We start from the raw sequence: 25,085 nt of genomic DNA on the forward strand, positions 1-25,085 counted from the left end.
AGGGCGAACAATGGAGGAACACAAAAGCAGAAAGAACTTCCTTAAACATCGTCTGCTACAAACTGTGGGATCAAGTATGATATCAACGGGAATTTTATCATCTCAGATATGATATCCTACATCAGAAATAAAATTCAAAATCCTATCACAGACAAAAAACATTGAAAACAAGTTAGATTAAAAACTAAAAAGGACAGCTTTAAAGAGATGTCCTATTGCTGACACATTGAACTTCACTCACAGTGAAGTAGCATCAAGATCCAAATATAGCATTAAATTAACCTAACTATAAACATGTAGGGGAACAAAGTTATTATTCAAAAATATTAATTATTAATTTTTTATATGTTCGTTGCCAGAGGTGCCATCTGACTGAACTTCTTGACTGGAGAGAAGTTCAACTCATTTCTCAAACATGCTGCATCACTGACTGTTTAAGTCAGAGGCAAAGAAGATAGGTTATAAACATTTCCTTTGAAAGATGATTACATTCATGATTAAACATGTCAGAAGGAGGCACATGATGAGTCTTTTTCCTGGAGAGAAAAATGGTTAAAGTCTGGGTCACATGTCTGGAATTAGTTTAAATCACAGTTCTGCCCTTAAAGTATCAGATGGTGTTTTAAGTTGTTTATTTTTATTTCTTCCATTTCCAACTTCATGTTGGAGAAGGTTTCTGGGGTGTAACATGTCTTCCACTGTGGAATGTGTTTGATCTTTGGGGGAGAAGTGAGTGTCAGCAAAGGAGGCCTGCAGGTCGGTGAAGAATGGCTGGGGTTTGAAGAAATTTTCTTTGGTCCTTTTTGGTGTCTGTTTTTGAGTCGGAAAAGTGTGATAAAATTCCAAATGTGCGACAGTGTTTTTACCACCTTTTGGACATCGACCAGGGTTCCTACACACAGATGTCATTGCATAAACACACAACAGCTTCACTCAATAGAACACTTCAACAGGAGTTATTCATGGTAGTTCCAGACCAAGAGCTGGACAGAGGTCGCTCAACTCTTTTTGAGCCTCATCATCCTGAAGTTAAAAAAAAGATAAAGGAAAATTATTCATTTATCACACAGAGGTGGCTTAATGAAAAGCAGGAGTCAGAACTGTGATTATGTGGTGATATTTACATCTTTGGACACCGTTTCCACTGAACAAGCAGCTTCACACATTCTCTTAGCATTTTCCCTCTGTCCCATGTCTCTGTAGCACTGCCAAGGATAAGACACTGTCACAGGAAGGTCTGAAGAAGGATCCTCAATCTGACTGATCACACCTTTTTAATACTTACTTTAGCTAAAAACACATAGTTGAGCTTTGAATAAGATGGCTGGATCTCTTCAACCTAGATATGAAGATGAACAGAAAGGCTCGCTTTAGCTTAATGCAACAAATACAAATAACAGTAAACAAACACGACTGTAGCGCTGCAGTCACTTCAACTGCCCATAATGAGTCAATCGCACTATTGGTCAAATACATGACATTAGGGGTGTGATGAGATGTCGTGCCACGAGATTCCTCGTTCCAATATATCTCCCTCACAGAAAGTACCTATGTTTGCTTTCCAGGGATGTGTTACGAGTACCGCATTCTCCCGTTCGGCCTCTCTTTGATCCCAAGGGTGTTTGTGCGCTGCATAGATGCTGCGATCGCTCCGCTGAGGAAGCGAGGCATTCGCCTGGTGGAGGCCAGGGAGCACAAACGCATTCTGCTGGATCACCTGTCAAATCTGGGATTTGTCATGAATGCGGAAAAGAGCGAGTTGTCCCTTACACAGGAAATAAATGTTTTGAACGTGCAAATCTGTTCAGTTCAGATTGTGTCTTCGTTTATCCGGGTTGATGGCTTCGGCCATCCTCGTGATCCGCCTTGGTTGCCTTCACATGAGGAATTTCCAACTGTCGGTGGCCTCACATGGGCTCGATCCTGTGCGTCATGGCGCACGGAGGGTCTTGATTACGCCAGGGTGCAACGTGGCTCTGCACCACTGGCGTGCCCCGGGCTTCCTGACGGACAGGGTGCCTATGGGCATCGTTACGTCCAGGAAGGTGGTCTCCACGAACACCAGCCTGACGTCAGTGGTGTTCCTTTCGCTGATCCACTTCCTTCTGTTTCTCAGGGGACATCATGACCTGGTGAAGACAGACAACACCACGGCGGTGGCATATATCAACTGTCAGGGCAGGTTGTGCTCACGTTGGATGCTGTCACTGGCACACTAACTGATTCTGTGGAGTGTTGGGCGTCTCCTTTTGCTGAGAGCAACGCACGTCCCGGGGATCATGAACGTGGGTGCTGACCTATTATCCAGGGGCGCGCCACTTTACAGGGAATGGATGCTGCCCTCGTTGGTGGTGCGGCAGCTGTGGGCCCGTTACAGATGGGCCGAGGTGGACCTGTTCACAGGGGAATAAAACGGCGCAGTGCCCATTGTTCTTCTCTCTGCGCAGCACGGAGGCTGCGCGTGCTTCTTTACGTGTTCCCCCTATTGACTCTTATTCCCTCCACCCTAGACAGGGTGGAGGGAATGTGGAACAGACTGATCTTGGTGGCTCCGCTGTGTCCGGCTATGCACTGGCTGGCGGAGGTTTACCAGCCGCTGTGTGCACGTCCCAGGCAGCTCCCGCTGTGCAGGGACCTGCTGTCACAGGGGAGGGGCACATTTTTCCACCCGCGTCCAGACCGTCTGGCGCTGTGGGCTTGGCCCCTGAATGGCTCGAGCCCCCTCCACTAGGTCTCTTTATGATTCTAGGTGGAGGCTGTTTGAGGGGCGGTGCCTCCAGAGGAACCACATCCCTTTAAGGGATAAGTCGGCCAGTCAGCACCCGCTGATCTGCCGGTTTATGAAGGGGGAAGCCTGTTACTAAGCAATGCCGGTCACACTGGGTGGTGGAGGCTATTGCTTTGGCTTACTCGTGTCAGGGTCTGCAGCTGCCTACGGGTCTGCGTGCACACTTGACTCAGGGTCTTGCCACATCCTGGGCTTTTTTCAGGACATCTGTGCAGCGGCGAATTGGACCTCAACCCTCACGGTTGTCCGCTTTTACATGCTGGACGTTTCCACCCCGTGCATGGCACGGGAGGTTTTACTGTTCTGATGTTATCAGACTTCTGCCCTGGAGGCTGGTACCACTCGATAAGCATGTCTGCACTACGGGAGTTTCCATATCCCATAGTGAGACATCTCATGAAATATGAAATAGAACTTTAGGTTATGTATTTAACCCCGGTTCTATGAGCAATATGAGTGAGATGTCTCACCAGACTACCCTTCTTGCTCCAACGAGGAGAAGATGTGCTTATTTTGAATGGTGAATGTCTGTCCGTGTCCTCCTTTTATAGGAGGTGGGTGACCCCCTAGCGGACGGACGCTCTTCACCGACCAATCACGATTGGCAAATTGAAATAAATGCTTCTGAGGAATGCAGACAGAGATTGCATCCCACAGTGAGACATCTCACTCATATTACTCATAGAATCGGGGTTATATACATAACCTAAAGTTAATAGGTGTTTCCTAATATAAAATGTTACCCACTTTTTATTAGTATTAGTGACTCCCTCACTCTTTCCTCAACGAGTCACAGGGCTGTGTGTATTCTCCATTAAACGAATGTCATTTTAGAACCTCATCAAAGCACAAATTCAGTGTTATTTTTCTCATGACGTCATCTAAAAGTTGTGTGTACTTTTTAAAAAACACAAGTCAATAACAGGACGTGCACAGAGCTGCGGGCTGTATTTGCCAAGTGGTTCAACTGAGCCTCTACTCCAGGTCCCAAGTGACGTGTTGTAACAAAGGCTGCTTAAATCAAACCGAGGGTTAAGAAACATGCATGCAAAGGGAGATTTGGCCACGAGCAAATGTATTTTCTCTGCTACATAAACATTTGAAATGTGGGAATGCAGATGAAGGCTCTAAATACAGAAGGTTTGAAAACAAGCTTCAGCACCGGGTTAAGGCACAAGGTTAACAATGATTGAACATGCACGGTCCTTATGCTAACTTTTCTTTTCTTTTTTTTTTTTTGCTCAAAAGGTTTTTCAAAGACTACAGCAGGAGAATATCATGTCTGACTGGGTCTTCTTTTGCAAAGTTTACCAGAGTTGTATGTCTTTCTTCCTGAGCCTTCATGGGTTTTCACCAAGTAATCTAATTTCCTGGAATGGCCTCTGCAATGTGCACAATATACGTTAATCGATTGGATTCATTTATCTAAAACAAGCATTTCAACTACTACATACCAAATCTTTCTGCTCCTATTCCTGACCCTTTTAACTGCTGCAAAAACTACTGCAAACAGTCAAAACATCCCAAAACACAAGTGTTAAAGCTAATGTAGTTTATTTTCCTTCTATCAGACCGTTTCATTTTCACATTCATGTAGAATTTTTTCAGCAGTGTGTGTGTAGTTACCTTTAAAAAATTCCTCAGTGCATCTTCAACTGTGGCACTTGGAGGTTCTCCAAATAGAGTTGTTGCAATTTTTCTCTCAATCCATGACAGCTGTGCCACCTGCAATACAAAGAAACAAACATCTAAACTACAGAGCAGGGCCAGGGTTACAGATTTTATTTATTTATCTTAATCATTTTGTATAATTGTATATGTAGTGTATTGACTATAATCAACCCTAACTCCTGGTAAAGAAACAAAACCAACCTTTGTTAAGAGATCAAAGCTAATGTGAGCCAGGGAGAGCAGTGCTAATGCTAACCTGTATGGGATAGGGACAATTGAGATGATTAAAACATAGGTAGGGCATAGCGTAACAAGGTAAGCTGGGGAGTTAGTCCCAAAACACAGATGATTTATTTAGGAAGCTTTTACATTGGTTCATGTTGGATTATTTTAGCTACAGCTGATAAACTGTGCCAACTCACAGCCAGAGGATCATGGGTTTAAGTCAGCATATTTACCACAAGTTGGTATGATTTTCCCAGTTTGCACAGTTTAAAAACTGTAGGGGTCTGTGTGTGTGTTCCAGGATGTATTTTGCTTACATTTATTTATATTTTACGACAACATCAATGTCACTGTGAGCTGTTTGAGATTGAGCTTTTCCGTGTTGCTGTGACCATCTCCAAATCCAGGAGATAAATAAAGTTTTATACGAGGCGGGTTAAGCAAATCCAATGGATGACGGCTTCTATATAGTAAATTATGAACAGTGATTCTCATTTTTTGGTGTCACTTAACGTATTTCCATCTTTATCAAACAAGTTTGGGGCCAATTACATTTTTCAATTCCAATTACATCTTCAATTATCCATGTTCAATTACAACTCAATTGTGATTAAGGTGGGCAACATTTTTTCAATTACTGTTAAAATTACAATTATTATTTTTCCCTGAGAGTCAATTACAATTATGCTCTGAATTATTAAAGCTTTCTGTTAGAATCCCTTATAATAATGGGTCAGTTTGACCCATGTCTTAAATCAGCTGAAAAATATCCTAAAAAATATGATTTATCATCTAATTTGTTTCTCATTTCTTGGTTACCTTCTTCGGCTTCATTATCTATGACCAGTATAACATTATCTATTGACCAGTATTAACATTTTTGGTGCAAGTCTGAGCCTTTTTTCTGCAGTATACCTCTCGATTTAAGTCTTTTTTTTTTTAATGGTAAAACGATCCCCAAGAGAACTGACAGGTAAACTTGATCTAAAACATATTTTAATAACTGTTAATTATGTATGTGCAAGCCATAGAACTGTAACATGGTTCCACAGGTTTACGTTTAATTAAACTGCAATTGACAGTTAGTAAAGAATTTTCATGCCAATTACAACTACAAAGTCAATTATCTGAACTTAATTAAAATTCACATACTGTATGATTACAACAGCAACATATTCTTTCAATTACAAATACAAATACAATTCCGCTATAGTTGTAAATAATTATCAATTACGCAATTACAATCATAAATGATCCCAACCATGGTATCATTTGAAATGTTTATGTGGTTTTTCTCTCCCTTTTCCCTCCAAAAAGGATGAAATTCCCGTCCTCGGTCAGGCAGGAAAAACCAAAATCTACTTTAATAACAACACTGTAATGTAGAGTAAGGAATTTTATGGGCAAAAGTTTATGGAAACAAATGTGTTTTCTTAACCATTGAATGCAATTCCCTATAACTTTAACACCATGGCAACATTTGACTCTGATGCTTTGTGTTTTTCTTTGCAGAGCATAGTAATGGCCAATAGAAGCTTTAGTCAAACAAAATTTTCTTGTCATGCACTATGAGTCAGAGCTTAATTGTAAGTGTAATGTTGCTCTGACATCATCGCAGGACTTTTCAAAAAAAAACCACTGACAGAATACACAGTAAATCATTGTTGACCATGGACCTGCTACAGAAAGCCAATAAACTTTAATGCACTAAAATTGCACAGTTCTGTTACTTCCTCTCTGGTAGATTAGAAGAGCATCATATCATTTTATCACAGCAATCTCTGTAATAGCTTCCTTTCAGGCAATGTGTCAACAAGTTGTGAGACAAACAAATGACATAATGCAGGAGCACTTGACAGCAGTTTGTTTTTAAATTGTGATAAATCATCATTGCATATTATTTTTGAATACATGGGTGGTGATTGAATGACTGAAAGACGAGAGTTGATGGTCTAAAAAACAATCATGACCTGTATCAAAAACAACTGCAGACGCAAAGATTAGACTAGACAGAAACAGGATGAAATGATCTCGCTGGGCTAATCTGATTTGAAGCTAACAATGGCTGGTGTTACCATCCCAGAGAGAATTCAGAGAAAATCACAGAGGGAAAACAAACCATGGGGAAACCTAAACAGTAGCACTGAACGAGGGGAAGCTGTGGGTGTTTTAGCAACAAGAAGCAGGAGGCCGTGCAGTCACGTCAGCCCTTTATAAAAGCACAGTCTGCAAACGTGACTGGAGGTAAGGACAAGGTCATGGTGTTTGGAGACGTGAGGATGTCACTTACAGCGTAGCACCAGCGGCCAAGAAGGTAGTAGGACAAGGGGTCGAGTGGCTTCAGCTCGATGGCTTTATCCAGATGATCCTGGGAGTGGAGGCACACACGTACACACAGAGACAAACACACACAAACAGGTAGACAGACAGCGAGAAGATTTTCACTGTTGATTCATGACACGGCTGTTATTTCCCTTGCCGTCTGTTCTGACCTGATCTTTCCTGCTTCACCAACCCACAAGTATTTAGCAAACACCTCTCACACACGCAATCTCAGCCCAGCCACGACACTGAGCTGACATGCACCCTCCCTGCACTCTTTTCCATTGTCCTGCTCTCTGAAGACTTTCTCTGTTCTCAGTGTTGGACCTTTTTTCTTCTGTCAAGAGTTGTAAAGACAGTGTTTGAGGGGAAAGCTGCTGACACAAAATAAAAGGCTACGTGCAGTTGTTACATAAACTTTTTCATCTTGTGCAACTGGTCTGCGATGGGAGTGGTTTACTCTAGTCTATACACACAGCATAAACGGACGAAAGAAAAAAATGGGAACTAATTTACATGTCCCAGTTTTCTGCAGGAATTGGTTTCAAAATGAAATTTGATCTTTTCCCTTTAAAGCAGAACTAAGTAACTTGCACTTAGCGATCCCCCTAAAGGTCCCTTTTGGTTATGTCACTGTCATAAGCTACAGCTACATGCGCACCAACAGTGACACTGAGGGTGCTTTCACACATATAGTCCCATGTGACCATGTGAACAGTATGAGGAAGAGAGACAAGTAAAATAAATGAATGATGTGGGAGTAATACGGAAGGGAGTGTGGAAATGTGTTTGTGTGCTGACAAAGCGGCTCTAAAAATGAATGGATGGATGAATGTATGGATAGATAGATGGATATTTGTGTGTGTGCTGCCTGATGGAGTGCTGGGTTGCGAGTGTGTGCGCCTGCCTGTTATTGCGACCGACACTGTGTGTGATTGCTGTGTGTTGCTGCTGAGCTGTCACTGCATGGAGTTGCTCCGTTCCTCGGAAAAAGGTCTTCTCTGCCTTTTTTTTGCTGGCTCCGCCACGATATAAGTTTGAGAAAAGTGAATTTGTAGACAACTGTGTGCAGTCACAAAGCTCGTCATAATCTAGCATTAGTTTGTATTGGGCTGCTGTAAAGCAGTACGTCTTGCCACCAGGTCAGAGGCAAGAAAGTTACAACTGTGGTTTTCTGGCCAGAGACAGCAGGGGGATATGAAAGACCCCCCAATCACCCCGTAAACACTTGTATTACCCTCACAGGGACTATGAGAATGATTTATTAAGGCGAAAAAGTTATTTAGTTCTGCTTTAAGCTAAAAATGCAAACATTGTGTGCATACCCTATTACCACACACAAAACGCTAAGGGTTTTATTTGAACACATAATTTAAATTAATTGTTACTAAATGGTCATCAGGAATAACAAATTAAACTTGTACAAGATAAGTGTGTATTCAGTCCAGTAAAATGCAGGAACAAACCAGGACCACAGTTGTTTGCTGTGAACGACTCCGACCTCATTGTAGAATTACTACGTTAGACCAATGTTGGGACAACTTTAAATGATGGTCCTTTTTAATGGTCTTTAAGCAAATTCATCTCACTAAGAAAGATATACTTTGTTGTTGAAGCTGTTTTCACTAAGCTGTGTCTAAATGTGAATTTTTAACTCATTAATTTCAATTTTAATACATCTAGCAAATAAATTCAATTTTAATGTAGCAAAGTTTGAGTAACAACACTGAGTTCCTTAGGGTACACATAGGCTGTGTTGGAAATGGCACACTCTGTACTACACACTACAAACTCAATGAGGATATACTGTCTACTACTACTACTCCTCGTATGATTAGGATGATGGCCGTTCCAACTGAAGTATACTTCAAAGTTTCCTAAGATGTATTTTGAACCTATAATGACAAAAATTGAAGCACACTGAGGCTATATATCTCTGTTGATTCTCCACCTTTGAAAGTTCTAAAAACATTTTCAGCAAGAAAGTAACCAAACAGAATATCAACATGTGTTCATTTGATCCATAAAACTCGTGGAAACATATTTCATGCCGACATTTCGGAGATTTTTGGAGATGTGTCCTTGTGCAAGACACTGAACCTTAAGTTGCTATCAATGGTCGACTTGTGAAGCACTTTGAGGCTACTTTGGTGGAGATAAAGACCTATAAATGATATGTATAAACAAGTCCATTTAGTAGGGGTGTGACAAGATCTCATGCCATGATATATCGCGAGATTAAACTCAGAGATTTCTTGTCGGATTAAAAATCTGGCTCGCGAGATTTTTTAAAAAATTTTTTTGTGAGCTATCCAAACTTTCTATTGGTGACCTGTGGGGGCAGTAATGCACCTTTGCTACATCTAGCCTGCCAGAACCTAAAGCAGGAGAAGGAAGAGAAGAAGAGGAGGAGTACATTTTACTTCTAGTTTCAATTTGTGGAAGTCTATTAACAGTTAAAAGAACATGGCTGCGTAGTTGCAGCATGTTGTTAATGACATACTTGGTCAGGCTCTATTTGCACTATTTGCACTATGTACACTCATGAACCCAATATTGCGTCTCGTCTCGTGAGCTGAGTGTATCTTCACACTCCTACCATTTACCATTTCTTGACGAAACTTCTGGTTAACTTCAAAACAAGAGCCCTATTTAGAAAAGCTTTAAAAACGAATACAAGACAAGAAGAGATGCTTTTGTTTTGAAAAGGGGATGTTTGATTTTTAGCTTGAAGCTGGTGCCAGGACTATTTTACATTCTGCTCACAATGCATCATAGGGTGGTTGAGTAAGACTAATGTGCCCACCGTGCATACTTAAAAAATGTCCCGATATAGTATACATCCTGGTATTTCTCACATACTCGATCTTTGCATACTATCTAATGTGAATGCACTACAAATTTTGATGTCAAACTGAGTATGAGTACTACGTTAGTATGGGATTTCGAACACAGCCATAATGTCTAATAATGCTTATATGTATATCAATGTTTTATATATGTGGACATAATATGAAGTTTAAAGAGCTGTTTGAAAATCTTACCTTAAAGATGTATCCGTTCTTTATCTTGTTTTGTAAGGTGTCGTATTCAGCCATTATGCCACACATGATGGCATACCTGTGGAGCAACACAAACACTTCACAGAATGTCCTGACCCAAAGCAAACACCAATTTCAGAGATTTTAGACATAACTGCACAAATAATGCGAAACAAGATGCTAGAAATCACACAAGTTATTTGCAGATTTGCTACAATGTAGGTACATATTTTATAAATTGTACAGAAAACCACCAGACTGAATAAATACACTGTAGTGTTGAGAATGAAATTCATTATTTCATGAAATTAATAAAACAAAACCTAAAAACAAGACAACAAGAACTATAATATAATAATTCAAATAACTCCAGTTTACAAGAAGACAGTAAAAGTAATAAAATTAGCCAGAGTTTTAATCTATATTAAACAAGCCTATACTGTAGAATATTTTGCATTCCAACAGCTTCAATCTTCACATTGAACAGCCTCCACTCAGCACTGTGCTCATTAACTCATGCTGGGGAGAACTCCTAACAAGGAATGACAATAAATGAATACAACAGGCTGTTTTTCTTTGCCTGTAGTCCAAAGGAGAAGTGTAGCTTGGATGGATTCTCAGTCACACCACCTTTCCTCTGGGTCACTAGCAACAAATCAAATCAATAAGCCAACCAAAGTAATGTTGAAAAATCCAGACTTTAAGGTGTACTCTGCAAAGTCCTAAATAAACAACATAATCACAGCCAAGCTGCATCATCTTGTTTCCAGAGAGGAAATACAGTGAGAGGGATTATCCATGTCAGCTACAGGCTGAGTGCTGGCAGAGGACAGCAGTGATCAAAGGACTTTCACCACAAGTGCTTTTTACCCTGCTGGTATCTCCCCGGAACATAAACACCTTTTAAAATGAGAAATCAGTAGTGCAAATGGCATCTGGCATGGTGGTGCTCCTGGTAGATTTGATCTACAACTGTTTGACCATTGTTTGTATAGATAACATATGGCGTGCCCACAAAAATAACAAAAAGGACATTAGTGCTATTGGAGGACATGAATAGAGTGGACGAGCATGAGCTGATATTGGGTTGTCAAACTCATTTTAGTTTGGAGCCCAATTACAGAACAGTTTTATCTCAAGCAGATTATAAGCAATTTTGCACTTCCACGTATAAATGATTATGTAAAGTACGTAACACACTGACAATATCCATGCAATGATTGACCTTTGGTGAAATTTTGAGGCATAAATTAAGGGAAATTGCAGGATTTTGGAAAAATTGAGAGTTCTTTCAACAATTTCAGGTTAGTAATGACTGCAGTCATGTGATGTAAGCATGGGTGAACTGTGAGCCCTGCAGATATTGTGGAGTTTCGCTGAATGTTTGTTTTTGGAGGGACTGCAGATATCTTCAACTAAATTATTTTGTAATGTACACAATGATGAATGCTTTAATTTATACTTTCTCCTGCAGGCAGAATTGGATCTACTATAGGGCCGGATTTGGCCCTCGGGCCTTGAGTTTGACACATGAGCTCAGCTGATATAAGATCACGATGAAATCCTCTCATCTAGAAACCTTTATAATTTTGAGGCAATGGTAAAAGTCTGAAACAATGCCAATGCTAAACGATCTAATAACAATCATTACGCCTCCTAACTGGACAATTACCAGGCATGCTTTTATCACTGCTATGCCACCAGAATTATCTTTGCAAGACAAGTTATGTGGAAGTGTAACCAAAAAGATCCTTATTTATTATCTTAAGGTTGTGCGGGGAGTGGTCATACTGCCACTGGTTGGCGCCCGATGAGTGGAAAGCTCCAAAAACATCAGAGGAACAGAGATGCTATCTATTGGCAGCTGTGCTGCATGACTTACAAAGAAAACATGCTGCTGGATGTAAAGGCTCAGAATGAATGATTACTAAAGAGGTGCCATGAGGAAATGGAGCTGGGGTGCTTAGGTGTTGTTGTAGTGTTTTAATCCAGTTTAATGTGACGGGAGGAGCTCCCAGCATTCAGTAGCTTTGCAATCTGGTTGCTACATCTTAAAGCAAAGCAACACAAACTCTAAAACAGTTCCATTTTGCAGTGGTTAACTACTGATATATAAAAGATATACAATAATCACATTAATCAGTACAGCAATCAGAGTACACCCACTTTTGACTTTCTTTAAAAAACATTTCTCATGACTAAATAACACAAAAAAATATATATTTTGAGAAATGGCTGTCATTAAACCACTGTTAAGATTACATTTCAATCTAATTATATAAGTATCTTGTGGAAACTACAGGGACATATGTCTTTAGAAGAATTAGAACAGTGCCCATCGGAAGTGTGCATTCATGTGGGAGCTTAAGTAGAGTTGTCAATTATGGCCAAATGAGTATGTGTTTGAAAGTTGGATGTACAAAGAGGTGTACTGTACATACTCTGTACTCTATAGTGTTATGACTCAATCTCAATCAATCAATCAATCTTTTATTTGTATAGCGGTAAAATAAAAACCAATGGTATCTCAAGACACTTTACAGTAGAGCAGTCTTAAGGACGGACTCTTCATTTTATGGATACACACATATGCATATATACGTATATACACATACATACTGTATGTATCCCACACCCAACATGAAATTCATCATGGCGGCAAGGAAAACCTTCTGTTAAGCAGCAGGAACCTTGTGTGGATCCCATTCCTATGATGAACAGCCATCCACGTTATGCTGTGTTGGGTGTGTGCAGAGGAAAGGGTGGAGACAGAGTTGTTGAGACTCTGAAGGGGTATATGTGCGGGTGCAGGTTTAATTCTATGGGACATGCGCATGACAAATGTGTGTGTGTTTTTTTTTATTTATTTTTTTTTACTAATTTTTATTTTTCTTTTGTTTGGTGTATCTTTCTGTAATGTATGATTTTTGGAGTCATTATGTGTATTTTTGTATCCTTCTGTTGTGTTTTTGTACATTCTTTGTATAACTATTGTTTTTTGTTGGCATTGTACTGTGATTCTGGAGTCATTTTGTGTATTTTTTGTATAAATATTTAGTTTTGTGTATTTTGATATTTTTGTTGTCTGGTGTATTTTTCTGTAAAGTATGTTTTTTTTGTCATTTTGTGTGTTTTTGGAGCCATTTTTGTCATTTTTGAGCATTTCTGTTATCGTTTTGTGTACTTTTTGTATAAATATTGTTTCGTTTTTTGTTTTATTTTACTAATTTAGTATATTTTTTATTATTAAATGCCTTATGTGTGATGAGGGCTTGTTGGGTAGTACTTCAGGGCATGACCCTGCCTGACACGAGTCCCAGGCTCAGCTGACTCCGGCTGACAGTATCTGGCATGGGCCCCTGTCCTGGGTAATGGATACCTTTCCGCAGCTTTGCGGCCAGGTTCTTTAACCAAAGGCTAAGGGAAGGTGTAACCCTGATGAAAAACCCGCGTTGCGCCAAGCGATAGGCAGCCCTAAGCAAACCGAGCTGCCAGCAGGACGCTGCAGTCGCTCTCGAAGACGGTTGTCGTGGACCTCCCCAAGCCACCAGATCATTTTGTGGGTGACCAAGTTAGTGGATCAAGGCCAGCGCACCCTCCCTCCACTTAAATCTTCATTGAGCACGTCTCATTGTGTGAGCTCCTTCCAAGTCCTGCTGGTGACGGGGGCAGGCTGTGGATGCAGCTGGAAGCCCTCAGCCAGCAACCCACACGTAGGCGGCCCAGACAAGATGGTCGTTGGGGGCTAGGACCGGAGCAGCAGCAACCATCGGCAGCTAACTGGGCGACTGTGCAGCCATCTTTAGGATCCGCACTGCTCACCCCTCACGGGAAAGGGCTTAGAAAAGGTGGCCTAAACATTGTCTGTCCCTCAACTTCCTGGGCGGGGAACCGCACCCGCCAGGACATCCCTCTCAGCGATCGAAAAACAAAAAAAAGAAATCGACAGACATACCGGATTGACGAGCGCACTATGACCCTACGTCTGCCTCTGTCCAAGGGGCGGTACGCCCCCACCCTGACTTCCGACGAAGACAGAAAGAACGCTTTTACGAGACCTTGCACACGATCCTAGGCAAGATCTTACTGCTCGGCGACTTTAACACCAGGGTTGGCACAGACCACGGTGTGGAAAGGTGTCATTGGTCGTCACGGGGTCGGCCGCAGCAACAGCATGAACTCAGGCTCCTCAGCCTCTGCGCAGAATACGGGCTATCCATCACCAACACCATGTTTCAGCTCCGAACAATGCACAAGACATTGTGGATGCATCCGTGGTCCAAGCACTGGCATTTGCTGGATTATGTCATCGTCCGCAAATCCGACCTCCAGGATGTCCATGTCACGAGTGCCATATGAGGGGCAAAGTGTCGGACCGACCATCATCTCATACGAAGTATCCTCCGTCTGCACATTCAACCACCTGTGCGAAAGAAAAGCCAAACCCTCGACTGAATCTCCGCGCGCAGACTGCGACCCAAACATTATGGCAGAACTGTGGCGCGTCAAAGTGACGAACCTGGTAGCCATCACGCTGGTCGAGCCACAAACCCCGGTCACCACCGCGCAACTTGACCAAGAAATGGGACGTCAACTCTCTCGGAACCACCCAGAGACATCACCAAGACTGGTTTGATGAGAGTGCGGAGGAAATCCACCAACTTCTGCGAGAGAAGAACAATGCCCACGTACTCCGCCACCCATCCTCAGCTGCCCTTCGGTCCCGCTGGAGCGACCTTCGTGCATGTGCCCAACGCAAACTCAGGACGATGCAGAACGACTGGTGGACGGAAAAAGCTCTAGAGATCCAGAGCTTTGCGGAAAACAACGATTGCCAACAGTTCTACTTGGTAATCAAGACGACCTATAGACCACAGCGGGGATCTCTGCACCCAGTCCGAAGCAAAGACGGCACGACACTCCACAAAGATCGTGCTGGAATTCTTGGGCGCTGATCGAAACACCTCGTGAGCTGCTGAATAGAGCCAACAACCCCGACCCAGCCATCATCCAGCAGCTACCAGAACTACCCGCCCTCCCAGCTCTGGACACCCCGCCCTTGCTCTCCGAGGTTCAGAAAAAAAACAAGGCTGCCGGCCCTAACGGCATCCCAGCCGAAGTCTTGACGCTCGGAGGACCCTGCCTGCTGCAATGCTTCATCTCCTGGGCGTGGAAAGCCGGCCTCCTTCCACAACAATGGAAGGACGCCAGCATCGTCACCATCTAAAGCAGAAGGGAGACAAAACCAACTGCAACTATATAAAAAAATATAGTCGTCGAAAACTATAACGAAAACTTTTAGTCAACACAATTACCAGTGTCATTTTGTCATGTTTTTTTATGGTGAGATGGAAACCACCTGGGGAAGCATACCAGAGAGGGGGAGTAATCAGTGCCCATTGAGGGCTGTAGAACAAACGTTACCTCACCTCTGGATAGGACAAGTCCAGCTCAGCAAAGGTAGCAAACAGCAGTTATGAGTCTGTAAGTAACTACCATATAGTATAATTTACAACATAAACATCTAACATTTCAAATTGACCTCCAGCAGGAGATAAAGTGTTGTTTCTGGTTTTATGTAACACATCTATTGTGGCAGTTCTGAATCTGTAAAGACACACAGGCGGGGGGAGAGAAGGCAGTGAATGAAGAGAGAGAGGGAAAACGATTTCAGAGGTGTGTCGAGCCTCACGGGGCAACACGCTTTTTTTTATTCTTTCTTTTTTTACAGGGAGTCGAAATATTATCTCTCCACCACAGTTTAAGGCGAGAGAGGGGAGATATTAAATGAGAGTTGAGAGACAAAGTCAAAGCAATATAAAAGAGAGATTTGTTGTTTAAAATATAATAAAATCTTGAACACTAATAATATAACAGGTGGTAAGTGTTGAAAGCTAGATGGAAACGGCCGATTGATTTCAAAGACTTTCCACCGCGATGAGCTTGAAATTTAGGCACACAAACAACTGTTTCCATGGCGACTGGGAACAGTGCACAATGCTGTTTCCATCAACCAGGCCCGGGTTTGAAAAGTAGTCTTTGTGGAGGTCAGTGTGTCTCATTCTCCACTCCCTCAGAGCTGCCCTCTGACTGACACTGGCACAGTCTCCCAGTTTAATCCACAGGCCTTTGTTCCAGTGGCGAGGCGCTGTAGTCAGGGATTTACGTGGGGCTTAATTCACAAAGCGGGATCCTTGAAAACACTCCTATAAACAAAGCAGGTGACACCGGACTGCAATCACATCTCACTGCCGTCAGCCTGCTGAGATTATACAAACAGGCTTTAAACTCACCGCCATGAAATCTCACCCATGAAACTCAATGCTTGCACTGCAGGAAGTCTTTCAACCCAAATTTACACTTTGGCACACACTCAGTAGCACGTACCAATGGTATCAAAACACAATACGTTTTTACAGACCAAAACTACACAAATAACACAATCCATCTTTAAATTAAAAAAAAGACAGAAGCTTTAAAATACTCGGTAATCAAATTTCAATTATATATTAATAAAAACATCCTCAGAGAAAACATTTATGATTCTACAATTTTATAGTGACACACATTTCTACATCATATTTTACACAGGAAGTAAAACCTTAAAAGGCAAGTCATTTTTTTGAAATATAACATTTTAGTACCTACGTCACCCTAAATCAGACATGGGACACTTTAATCACAGCAAGGGCCATTATTGATTGTCTGATCCGAGGGTCACATTATCAACATTTATGACAGCCTTTAGAATAATGACCATCTGAACATTATTCCCGAAAAGATAAGTTTTTGTGGATTTTTCACTCATTTTGTATTTAAATGTTCCTGTTTTGTGTGTTTTTAAGAATCATTTGTGGATTTTTCTTGTCATTTTGTATATTTTAGTTGTTTTGTGTGTTTCTGGAGTCATTTTGAGTATTTCTCAGTCATTTTTTTTTATTTTAGTTTCTGTTTTGGGATTTAGAGAAATTTGTGTATTTTTTTTTGTCATTTTATTATTGTTGCTTGTGTTTTTTTTTTTTTTTAAGTCATTTGGTGTAATTTTTTTTTTCCTGTCATTTTGTGTATGGTATTTTTATAGTTGTTTTGTGTTATTATTGAAGTCATTTAGAGTATTTTTGTTTACTTGTGCACTAATGCACAAAATCCTTTACACATTTTTTTTTTTTTTTTTTAATTGTTTACGATTAGTACTTGTAGACAGTTTTTAGTCGACTAGTAATACAAGTAAAGCCAAAAAATTGTCTAGTAGTACTAGAAGATCTGAGGCAAATGAAGTCGGAGGAATTAAAACCAAGTCCAGCACCCTGATTGGTTATAATATTTTTGAAAGGCAGTGAAAAGCAGGAATTTGCTTTTTCCCATCAATGTATTAGCACATAAGGCTTACTAATAGTAGAAGTGACACATTTTTGCTTCACTAGTAAAGTGTATGTACTTTACTATATTATTATTAGAGCAACACTCAAGGCTCTCAATGCAAAAGTTTAGGTTTTGGTGCCCTGTGTCGGCACGGGAACATAAAGCTGTAAACTGATTGGTTCCATAAGAACCAAGTTTTGAGTTGTTGTGGTACGACTAATACAAAACCTAACGCATGTATAATGCATCCAAACAAATAAAGTAAAAAAAAAAAAAAATGCAATTATTTAATGAGAATAAAATTGAAAATGAATTATTATTATTGGTATTAATGTCAGTGATATTGAAATGCTGCATTTGAACTAGAGCATTTCTGAAGGATGAGAGAGGTGGAAGTTGTCTGAAATGTGCTCTTTAAATGAGCGCCTCCAAAAGGATCCAACTTCAAAGGATTCCTCACCCACCTCTCCATGGGCAAAGTATACAGGTGTGTTGCATGACAGGAGTGGGAAACTATGCATAATCTTCTGGGAGGCAATGACTGTTGCAGGGACATCACATTCATTCATCACCTCAGGGCTTGGGTTTGACTGTGTAAGGTTCCCAGATCACAGGAAGCCTGTGGCTGTACATCAACAGTTTTCAATAAAAAGCATTTGAACTTTTTCAATATAAACCAGGGTTTTAAGAAAACAGGGCGAAATCTATCACTCTGGGCTGCATCAGGGCACAACTAACACTAATCAAAACAAAAGCCTTTACCTGATTTGCAGCACTTGCACATAATGATGCAAACAGCATGGCTCCTTCTGTTTGTTTTTGAGAGTGTTTTAGCATGTGAGATTTATAGCTTAAAATAATCACAGATGTGTCAAACATGTGTAATATGTAAGAAGAAAGAGGGAGCTAGGATTCAAAGGTGCAAATTTACTAAAGGTTTGCACCTGAAAAAAACGTGCACAAACGTCACTACACATGCTGAAACACTAACCCAACACAATCAGGATTGCTTCAGTCAAACACGTAACATAGAGTGTACGATCCATTCAGCGCATTTTGCCACTGATAAATGTAGGCAGATCTGCTATTTCTAGTCTCACACGGCATGTGACAGATACCAGAGCAGGTGCGTTTAGCCTCAACATCCTCACCCAACCTGTAAGCTGTCACTCAGTAAATGAGACTTCTTGACTTTGATCTTTGAAAAATGAAACCAACACAAACTTTAAGCACGCTAAAGCAATTCATTTCTAACATTCACACATTTTCATCTGCATTGATTTAATGAGAAAATCTGAGAATTGAGATTATGTGTAAACCTAACATTATAGTGGAATCCACCCATTTAGGCAGATTTCTTTGAAGCGTGAAATCTGCATTTGTGGCATTGAAATTTTTTTAAAAGTTCTTCATTCTCTCACACAATGTAAAACAGTTTCAGTCAGAGGTTTCAGTGGCTGAGCAGGAACTAACTGGCAGCACGTCTAAACATCTGCCAAACTGTGACAAGCTGAAAGGACATTCAGGAAAGCAGGTGACAAGTTTTCTCACGGGATTATAACAGTAAGTAAACAAATACCTCAGACATTAACTTTCCTGAAATGCTGCCTGGCACCAGATTCCAGTCTGATTCTTACTCAAAGTGTGGCTTTGCCTACTTTGCTCCGTCTGTTCAACCTTGTTTCTGCTTGGTTTAAAAACCATACAAACACTATTACGGGCTGTGGGGATTAAGTGTTAAGCTTTTTAAAGCTGGAGCTTTTAATTAGCTAAACACACACAGCCTTATATTTCACTCGACATATTGGCTGCAGCGGTATGTGTAATTATTGCCTAACAAACTGAGCCAAAGCTGCTCCTGGCTGCAGCAAAAGGTTTTCCTAGAGAAACCTTCAAATGTGTGATTGCGCCAAGTAAGCACATGATCTCAATTACACATTATTCCAAATCATGGTATGTAACTGACAGTAACATATACTTCTAATTAAAGGGACCAAGTTCATACTTGATGTATAGAAATTAATTAGTTTACAACAAAGGAATGGTATGCTTATTTCAAAGAAGCTGAATGGAGCCTATTTTCTTTTCCAACTGCCACATCTGGAGAAATCTTCATCTCTACACTGCAGCAGTGGATTCCTTGTATTGGCAGTCAAGTTTTGACATGAGCAGTGCTTCAGATGAAGAATGCAATTGTGACCTCAAGTACACAGGTTTCCTTTTGCCATCAAGCCCACTGTACAATTAATTAAATGCAAAGGGGATTTTCTACTGAGTCATCCAGCAAGCAGGGTGGCACGGGAGCAGAGTGAAGGCTCTCCTCGATTTCCATGAGTATGAAATTCCCCATAACTCTAGGCTACAATTTTGAGCACCATTTAAAAATGTACTGAAACTTTGACACCGAAACAGCTGATCGATTCTGAGACACAAGGGCAACAACAATGACCAGGAAATCACAAGCACTTATTTACATATAGTAAAGCTGTAAACCTGTTCATGGCCACCAACACAAAGGCACAGCTACTGTAAAAGAGAGGAAGTGATTAGGAGTGTGACAATATCTGGATACAGCGATACATTGCAATATTTTTCCGCACGATCGATTATCGATATGCTCCCGCTAAGTATCAATTTTTTTTCTCGATTTTTTTTTTTTTTCCCAAAACCTTTTCTGCTTTTTCACTAAAATGTGCAGGTAGGTCTTCACAGAAATTTTGTCACTGTTTGTTGAAGGAACCAATATATTGTTTACTGGAATATTGCACTATAATGGTGTCACTGGTAAGAAAAACCTTTTTTTTTGTTTACAAAAAGCACTATTGGAGATGCTTATTTGTTTACATTGGTATGTTGACACTTATTTACAGAAATGTTGCACTAAAATAGTGTCACTGTTTATAGGACATTTTTTCAATTTATTGTCTTTCAGAGATATAAAATAAAAATTGTAGTATTTCACTGAATCTTTTTTTTCTTGTTATGTCATAGATTGTCGTAGATTGATTTCTGACCAATATATCAATAACCACAGTATCGTCATGTCGTGAGATAATCGTTCTCGTGAGCTTTGTATAGCGTATCGCATTGTATCATGAGGTACCCAGAGGTTCCCACCCCTAGAAGTGATGATTTTTGCTATTTAAAGTGCACATGACACCAAATGTCATATAGATGCTGAATGCAAAAACACATCTCTAAACAGTGCTATCTCAAAGTTACATTTTGCATTTTACTGTTGCTTTTTCGTAGAATAATCTGTTAAAAACACAAGATGTCAAAACTGGTGTCATGTGCCCTCAGTCATGGCCGAGTTATAATGACCCTTGCTTACATTCCTAGAACTAAGTTAGATGCTCTCAGGTGGGTGTGGGAGGGAGGAGAGCTGTAGCTAAAGGAGGTTTCTAGGCAGAATGCAAGTATCTCATATACCAAGCTTAACTTTACTCTTTCATTTTATAAACTGTACATTGCTTGGTCATATTGTTCGTATATTTTCAAAAGAAAAAGAATAGTAGGAAAACCCTGTGTAAGGGCTATCAACCAGTATTAGGTGGTCTATTCCTCTAAAGAGAAATATAAAAGAAATCAAAACAAACGTGTTAACACAGCTCAGCTACAACAAAAATGTGTCTGATTGGTCCCAAACATACAGACATTGTTATCAGCAACCACCTTAACCATTAAGAAGCAGCAGCCCTTGAAGTAAGAGTAACGCCCATAACAAACCCAGATCTCACTTTCAGAAAATGTGTTTGAAATGATAGCAGGATACACAGATCCAAGGAGTCTTACACCCACAGAAATGTGGTCACCCTTACTATGAATTGGATTACTAAGTATCAAGAGCTCCAATGGTCCAATGTCTTTGTATACATCTCCTTTAAACTTAACAGTACAATGGCCTGCCATCTGATTTCAGAGATTTTGCTTGCTTTGGTTTGAGCTATTTGATAAAATATAAAAATGTATTCCAAAGGGAAAAAAATGTGAATTCATTTTAATATCGAAAAACAGGTGCTTCACAGGCTAAGCTGTCACTCAACATCCCAGTCCTGCAGCCCTGCTCATTTGAGGAAAGTCCCCAGTTTCATTCAGTCTCAAAGGCTGAATTTGGAACTAAACTGCTCACTAACTTTGAACAAAGTCGCTTACGATGAAGTCGAATTTTTGGATAATCCTATTATTTGTTTATATAACAAAACAATATGGATTCTAATTATGAAATCGGAGAGTAAGGAAACACCTTACACCTACCACTGATGACTTTCAGCACATGTAGGATTCACGCTGACTGCCACTTCACCCACTGTTTTTCCTAAGAGTGGAAGAAAAAATCATCTCAATGATTTTCAACTGGAACACAAATCAAACACAAGATTCACCTAGAACACTTTTGTGAAGATGAAAGAAGGAAATGGAATGGATTAGCAGAGTCAAGGGCAAGGTTGACTGTGAAAACAAAACGTGATATACCGTTAATCAAGAACCATCAAAGTTTTTTCCATCATCTGCTTTAATAATATCTAAATCATGAATGCAGAATATGAAGGATTGTTGTTTTAACTGTCTGCATCACTAACAGTAACACCGTCAGATGCTATGACACGTGTGTTTCTGCAGCTCTGATTAGAGGAAAACTGATGTGGACAGAAAATCCAATCTGAACATCAGCAAAATCACAAAACAGTCTATTAGTCAAAATAGTACTACCGCTATGGCAAGTCCTTTTAACATTTACTAGCTATATTTTACAATATGGTATTAACATTATAAATATCAACAACATAATTGTGTGTGTGTTTTTACGTGTTTGCGCATGCGCAGTCAGGTCCCCAAGATGACAACCATTTACGTCCAAAGGCAGCGTAGAGAGCTGCCTTTGGACATAACTGTGCTATGCTAAATGCTATACGTAAGTTCACAGTACATTAGGGAATTGATGCCATGTGACCGCTGCCGCTACGTTCTCTAGCTAGTGGGCGGGATAACGCTACAGTCAGGATGACAGTGCCAGAGATGATAGAAAAACTTTCTTTTGAGGAAAAACAACAGCTTTTTAAAAGATGGGAGACCAACACCGGAGTTACCAGACCTTCAGCAAAGGTAAAATCAGAAAATGTTTCATACTTTCCACAGTGAATGGTACAAAAGAAAGGATTGGCTTTATGGATGTGTCTCACTGAGGCTGTTCGGAGTTGTTGTTGTTGCCTTTTTCTCCGTGTTTCTGTGTTTCCAACACAAACAACAGATGTGCTGCCGTGTCATGAGATATATCTTGTTGGGAGAGTATGGAGGCTATATTAAATAATTGTTTATGTTTCTTTAATGGTGTTTATGATATTGATTTTGTTAGATGGCTAAATGCTTGTTCATGTGGATCTTGTTGGGTTTTTTCTTTCTTATTATGAATTTTATATTTTGATAAGCGCCTTGAGATGACTTTGTTGGAAATTGCTTTATACAAATAAAATTGATTTGAATTGAATTAACACTTGCCAGCAGAAACATATGAAATTGTCATTGGTGGTCTCGATTTGCAACGTGCCTACCCAACCCTAGTGGTCACGACACGTCACTGGTGACAACACATTACAATTACAATTGTGGATAGGAAGAATGTCATTGTAGATATCCGAAACGTTCATTTTGACTAGTAAGAATTTAAAGTGCGGCCATCAAGATTACATATCTGGACTAGCTATTAAATAACAGGGCTTGCCATACCACCGCATAGTACAACACGGAAGATCACTGGTAACTCTTATAGATACCCCTCAAAAATGTCTGTCTGGCTCTTGATTAAATAATTTTTTTTTAAATAAAAGGTCCTGAAAGAGTTGCGTTAGCCTACGTTGCCAGGTCAAATTTTTATAGACTGTATTTGGTCATCAGGTAGATGATGTTATGTTTTTATGATCGCTCTACTTCTTAAGGAATCAAAACAAAATGACAGGTCAAAAAAGAGACGACTGAATGGGGATATATACAAAGCACCAAGTTACTCAAGTTACAGTGTTCAAATAATAATTTTACCTGAGCTATGTTTTAAAAGCTTAAAATAAACTCAGCAGATCTGTTTCCTCAATGAAGGAGTGTTATCTTATACGGACTAGTAGCTAAATGTGGCCACATTAGTGGTACCTTTGTGGTTAATGACACAATCAAATAAAAAAAGAGATGGTTGTTAAATTACCAGCTTCCGCAAGTGTCTTCTTGTCCTCCATTGTGGAGCTGATGTCATGAACATCACAATACGCTCGAATTAGCCGCCACAGAAAAGGTGATTTCTGTCCAAACTAGAAAAATAATTCAGTGTTAAATGACTGTTTGGTTTGAGCATTGAAAACACAAATGTGTATTTGCTAAAAGTGAACACACCTTTTCTTTTTGCTCCAACAGCATGCTGAGACTTTCTCTTTTGTCTGACTCACTGCCTTTATGTAAACAGTCGATCCTGTCAATGAGGGCTAACATGTCCGCAGGCTCTTCTCCATCCTTTAGTTCTTCCTCGCTTTGTTCTTCTTCTTCTTCATCTTCTTTTTCTTCATCATCTTCTTCATCCGAGTCTGTCAGCGCAGTTATGTACCTAAAAGCATCAGAAATGGGAAGAGCTTCATTTTGCTGTCAGCGTGTGCTATTAAACAGAACCAACGTAAGTGACAAAAGGTTCACTGATGTTCAGAATCAGCTGGGCAGGCTATTAGGCTCTCAGCAAACAGTGCAAAATGAGCTCAAGAAGCTCCATCAAACCACCTAAATGTTGATCGTTTTCTACTGGAAATTCACTTAATTCAAAGATCTATAATATCTTACTCACAAGTGAAAAAAAAACCGCCTGCTCGTGAGGTGGTACACCTGAGGTGAGGACTTTTGCAGATCAATCAGAATCCACTTATGATAACAATTTTTACAAGCAGCTTTTTGCCAAGTGTTGATTATATAGGATCAATTTTCACTCCCTGTTTACACATTAATGCACTCAGTCTGCTTACATAACTAGATCACCTACTGTAATTGTTTCTAAATGCTAGTTGTTCAGAAACTCCTGATGTGTAAACGTGGATACCTTGAGGCTTTCTTTTCATACACAGGCAGAAGTGTTTAGTGAGGTGAGGCGTGCAACGCTTGCATCAGAGATTTAATGCTGCCTTTTTAAATAACTGCGAGCGTGCACAGACAACGTGGGCTAACACTTCAGACATTTGGGGCAGAAAAACAAGCTATAGTTACAGAGGAGGTAAACATACAAGACAAAGGTGAAAACATGAAAAGCTTCTATTAATTGTTGGCAGAAGCTCCATGTGCGTCACTGGTGGTTAGAAGCCTATGTTCAGCTATGAGAGAGTAGTTGGGCTGCAAGCCATGGTTCTGAAGGGATGTGTTGGTACGAGCCACAGACAAAAACACTGCAGACCCAAAAGGTGCGCCGTGCCAGAGGCAAGTTGCTAACTCCACCTCTTAGCACACACTTTTAACCCTGACCATATAGCATGGCTCAAGACTACGACCAAATTAGTCGCATATGTGACTATTTTTTCAGTGTGTGCGAGTGAGAATTTAATCTGGTCGCATCTGTGCGAGTGCGTGTGAAAATCCAAAAGGAGGAAACTTCCTCGTCCTGTTGAGTCTTCCTCCTGTGAATCAGGGTCCGACATGGACACTACACGCGCCGC

General features: G+C 40.4%; 1 protein-coding gene across 2 annotated transcripts in view; it reads right to left on the reverse strand.

Annotated features, from left to right (window-relative positions):
- Positions 1–468: 468 nt before the first annotated feature.
- rmdn2 (regulator of microtubule dynamics 2) overlaps positions 469–25,085 on the reverse strand; it is a 40,213-nt gene continuing 15,596 nt past the window's right edge. For both annotated transcript variants that reach the window (XM_028468668.1, XM_028468667.1), the window contains exons 3-11: positions 23,791–23,998; positions 23,606–23,708; positions 21,667–21,727; positions 10,051–10,126; positions 6,975–7,052; positions 4,415–4,513; positions 1,286–1,339; positions 1,125–1,205; positions 469–1,023 (exon numbers count right to left, since the gene is read on the reverse strand). In XM_028468668.1, coding sequence (XP_028324469.1) covers positions 961–1,023; positions 1,125–1,205; positions 1,286–1,339; positions 4,415–4,513; positions 6,975–7,052; positions 10,051–10,126; positions 21,667–21,727; positions 23,606–23,708; positions 23,791–23,998 — 823 coding nt within the window. In that variant the 3' untranslated portion in view covers positions 469–960. The remainder of the gene's footprint in view (positions 1,024–1,124; positions 1,206–1,285; positions 1,340–4,414; positions 4,514–6,974; positions 7,053–10,050; positions 10,127–21,666; positions 21,728–23,605; positions 23,709–23,790; positions 23,999–25,085) is intronic.

This window comes from Gouania willdenowi, chromosome 15 (assembly GCF_900634775.1).
Source record: "Gouania willdenowi chromosome 15, fGouWil2.1, whole genome shotgun sequence".
Taxonomy (NCBI): Eukaryota; Metazoa; Chordata; class Actinopteri; order Blenniiformes; family Gobiesocidae; genus Gouania; species Gouania willdenowi.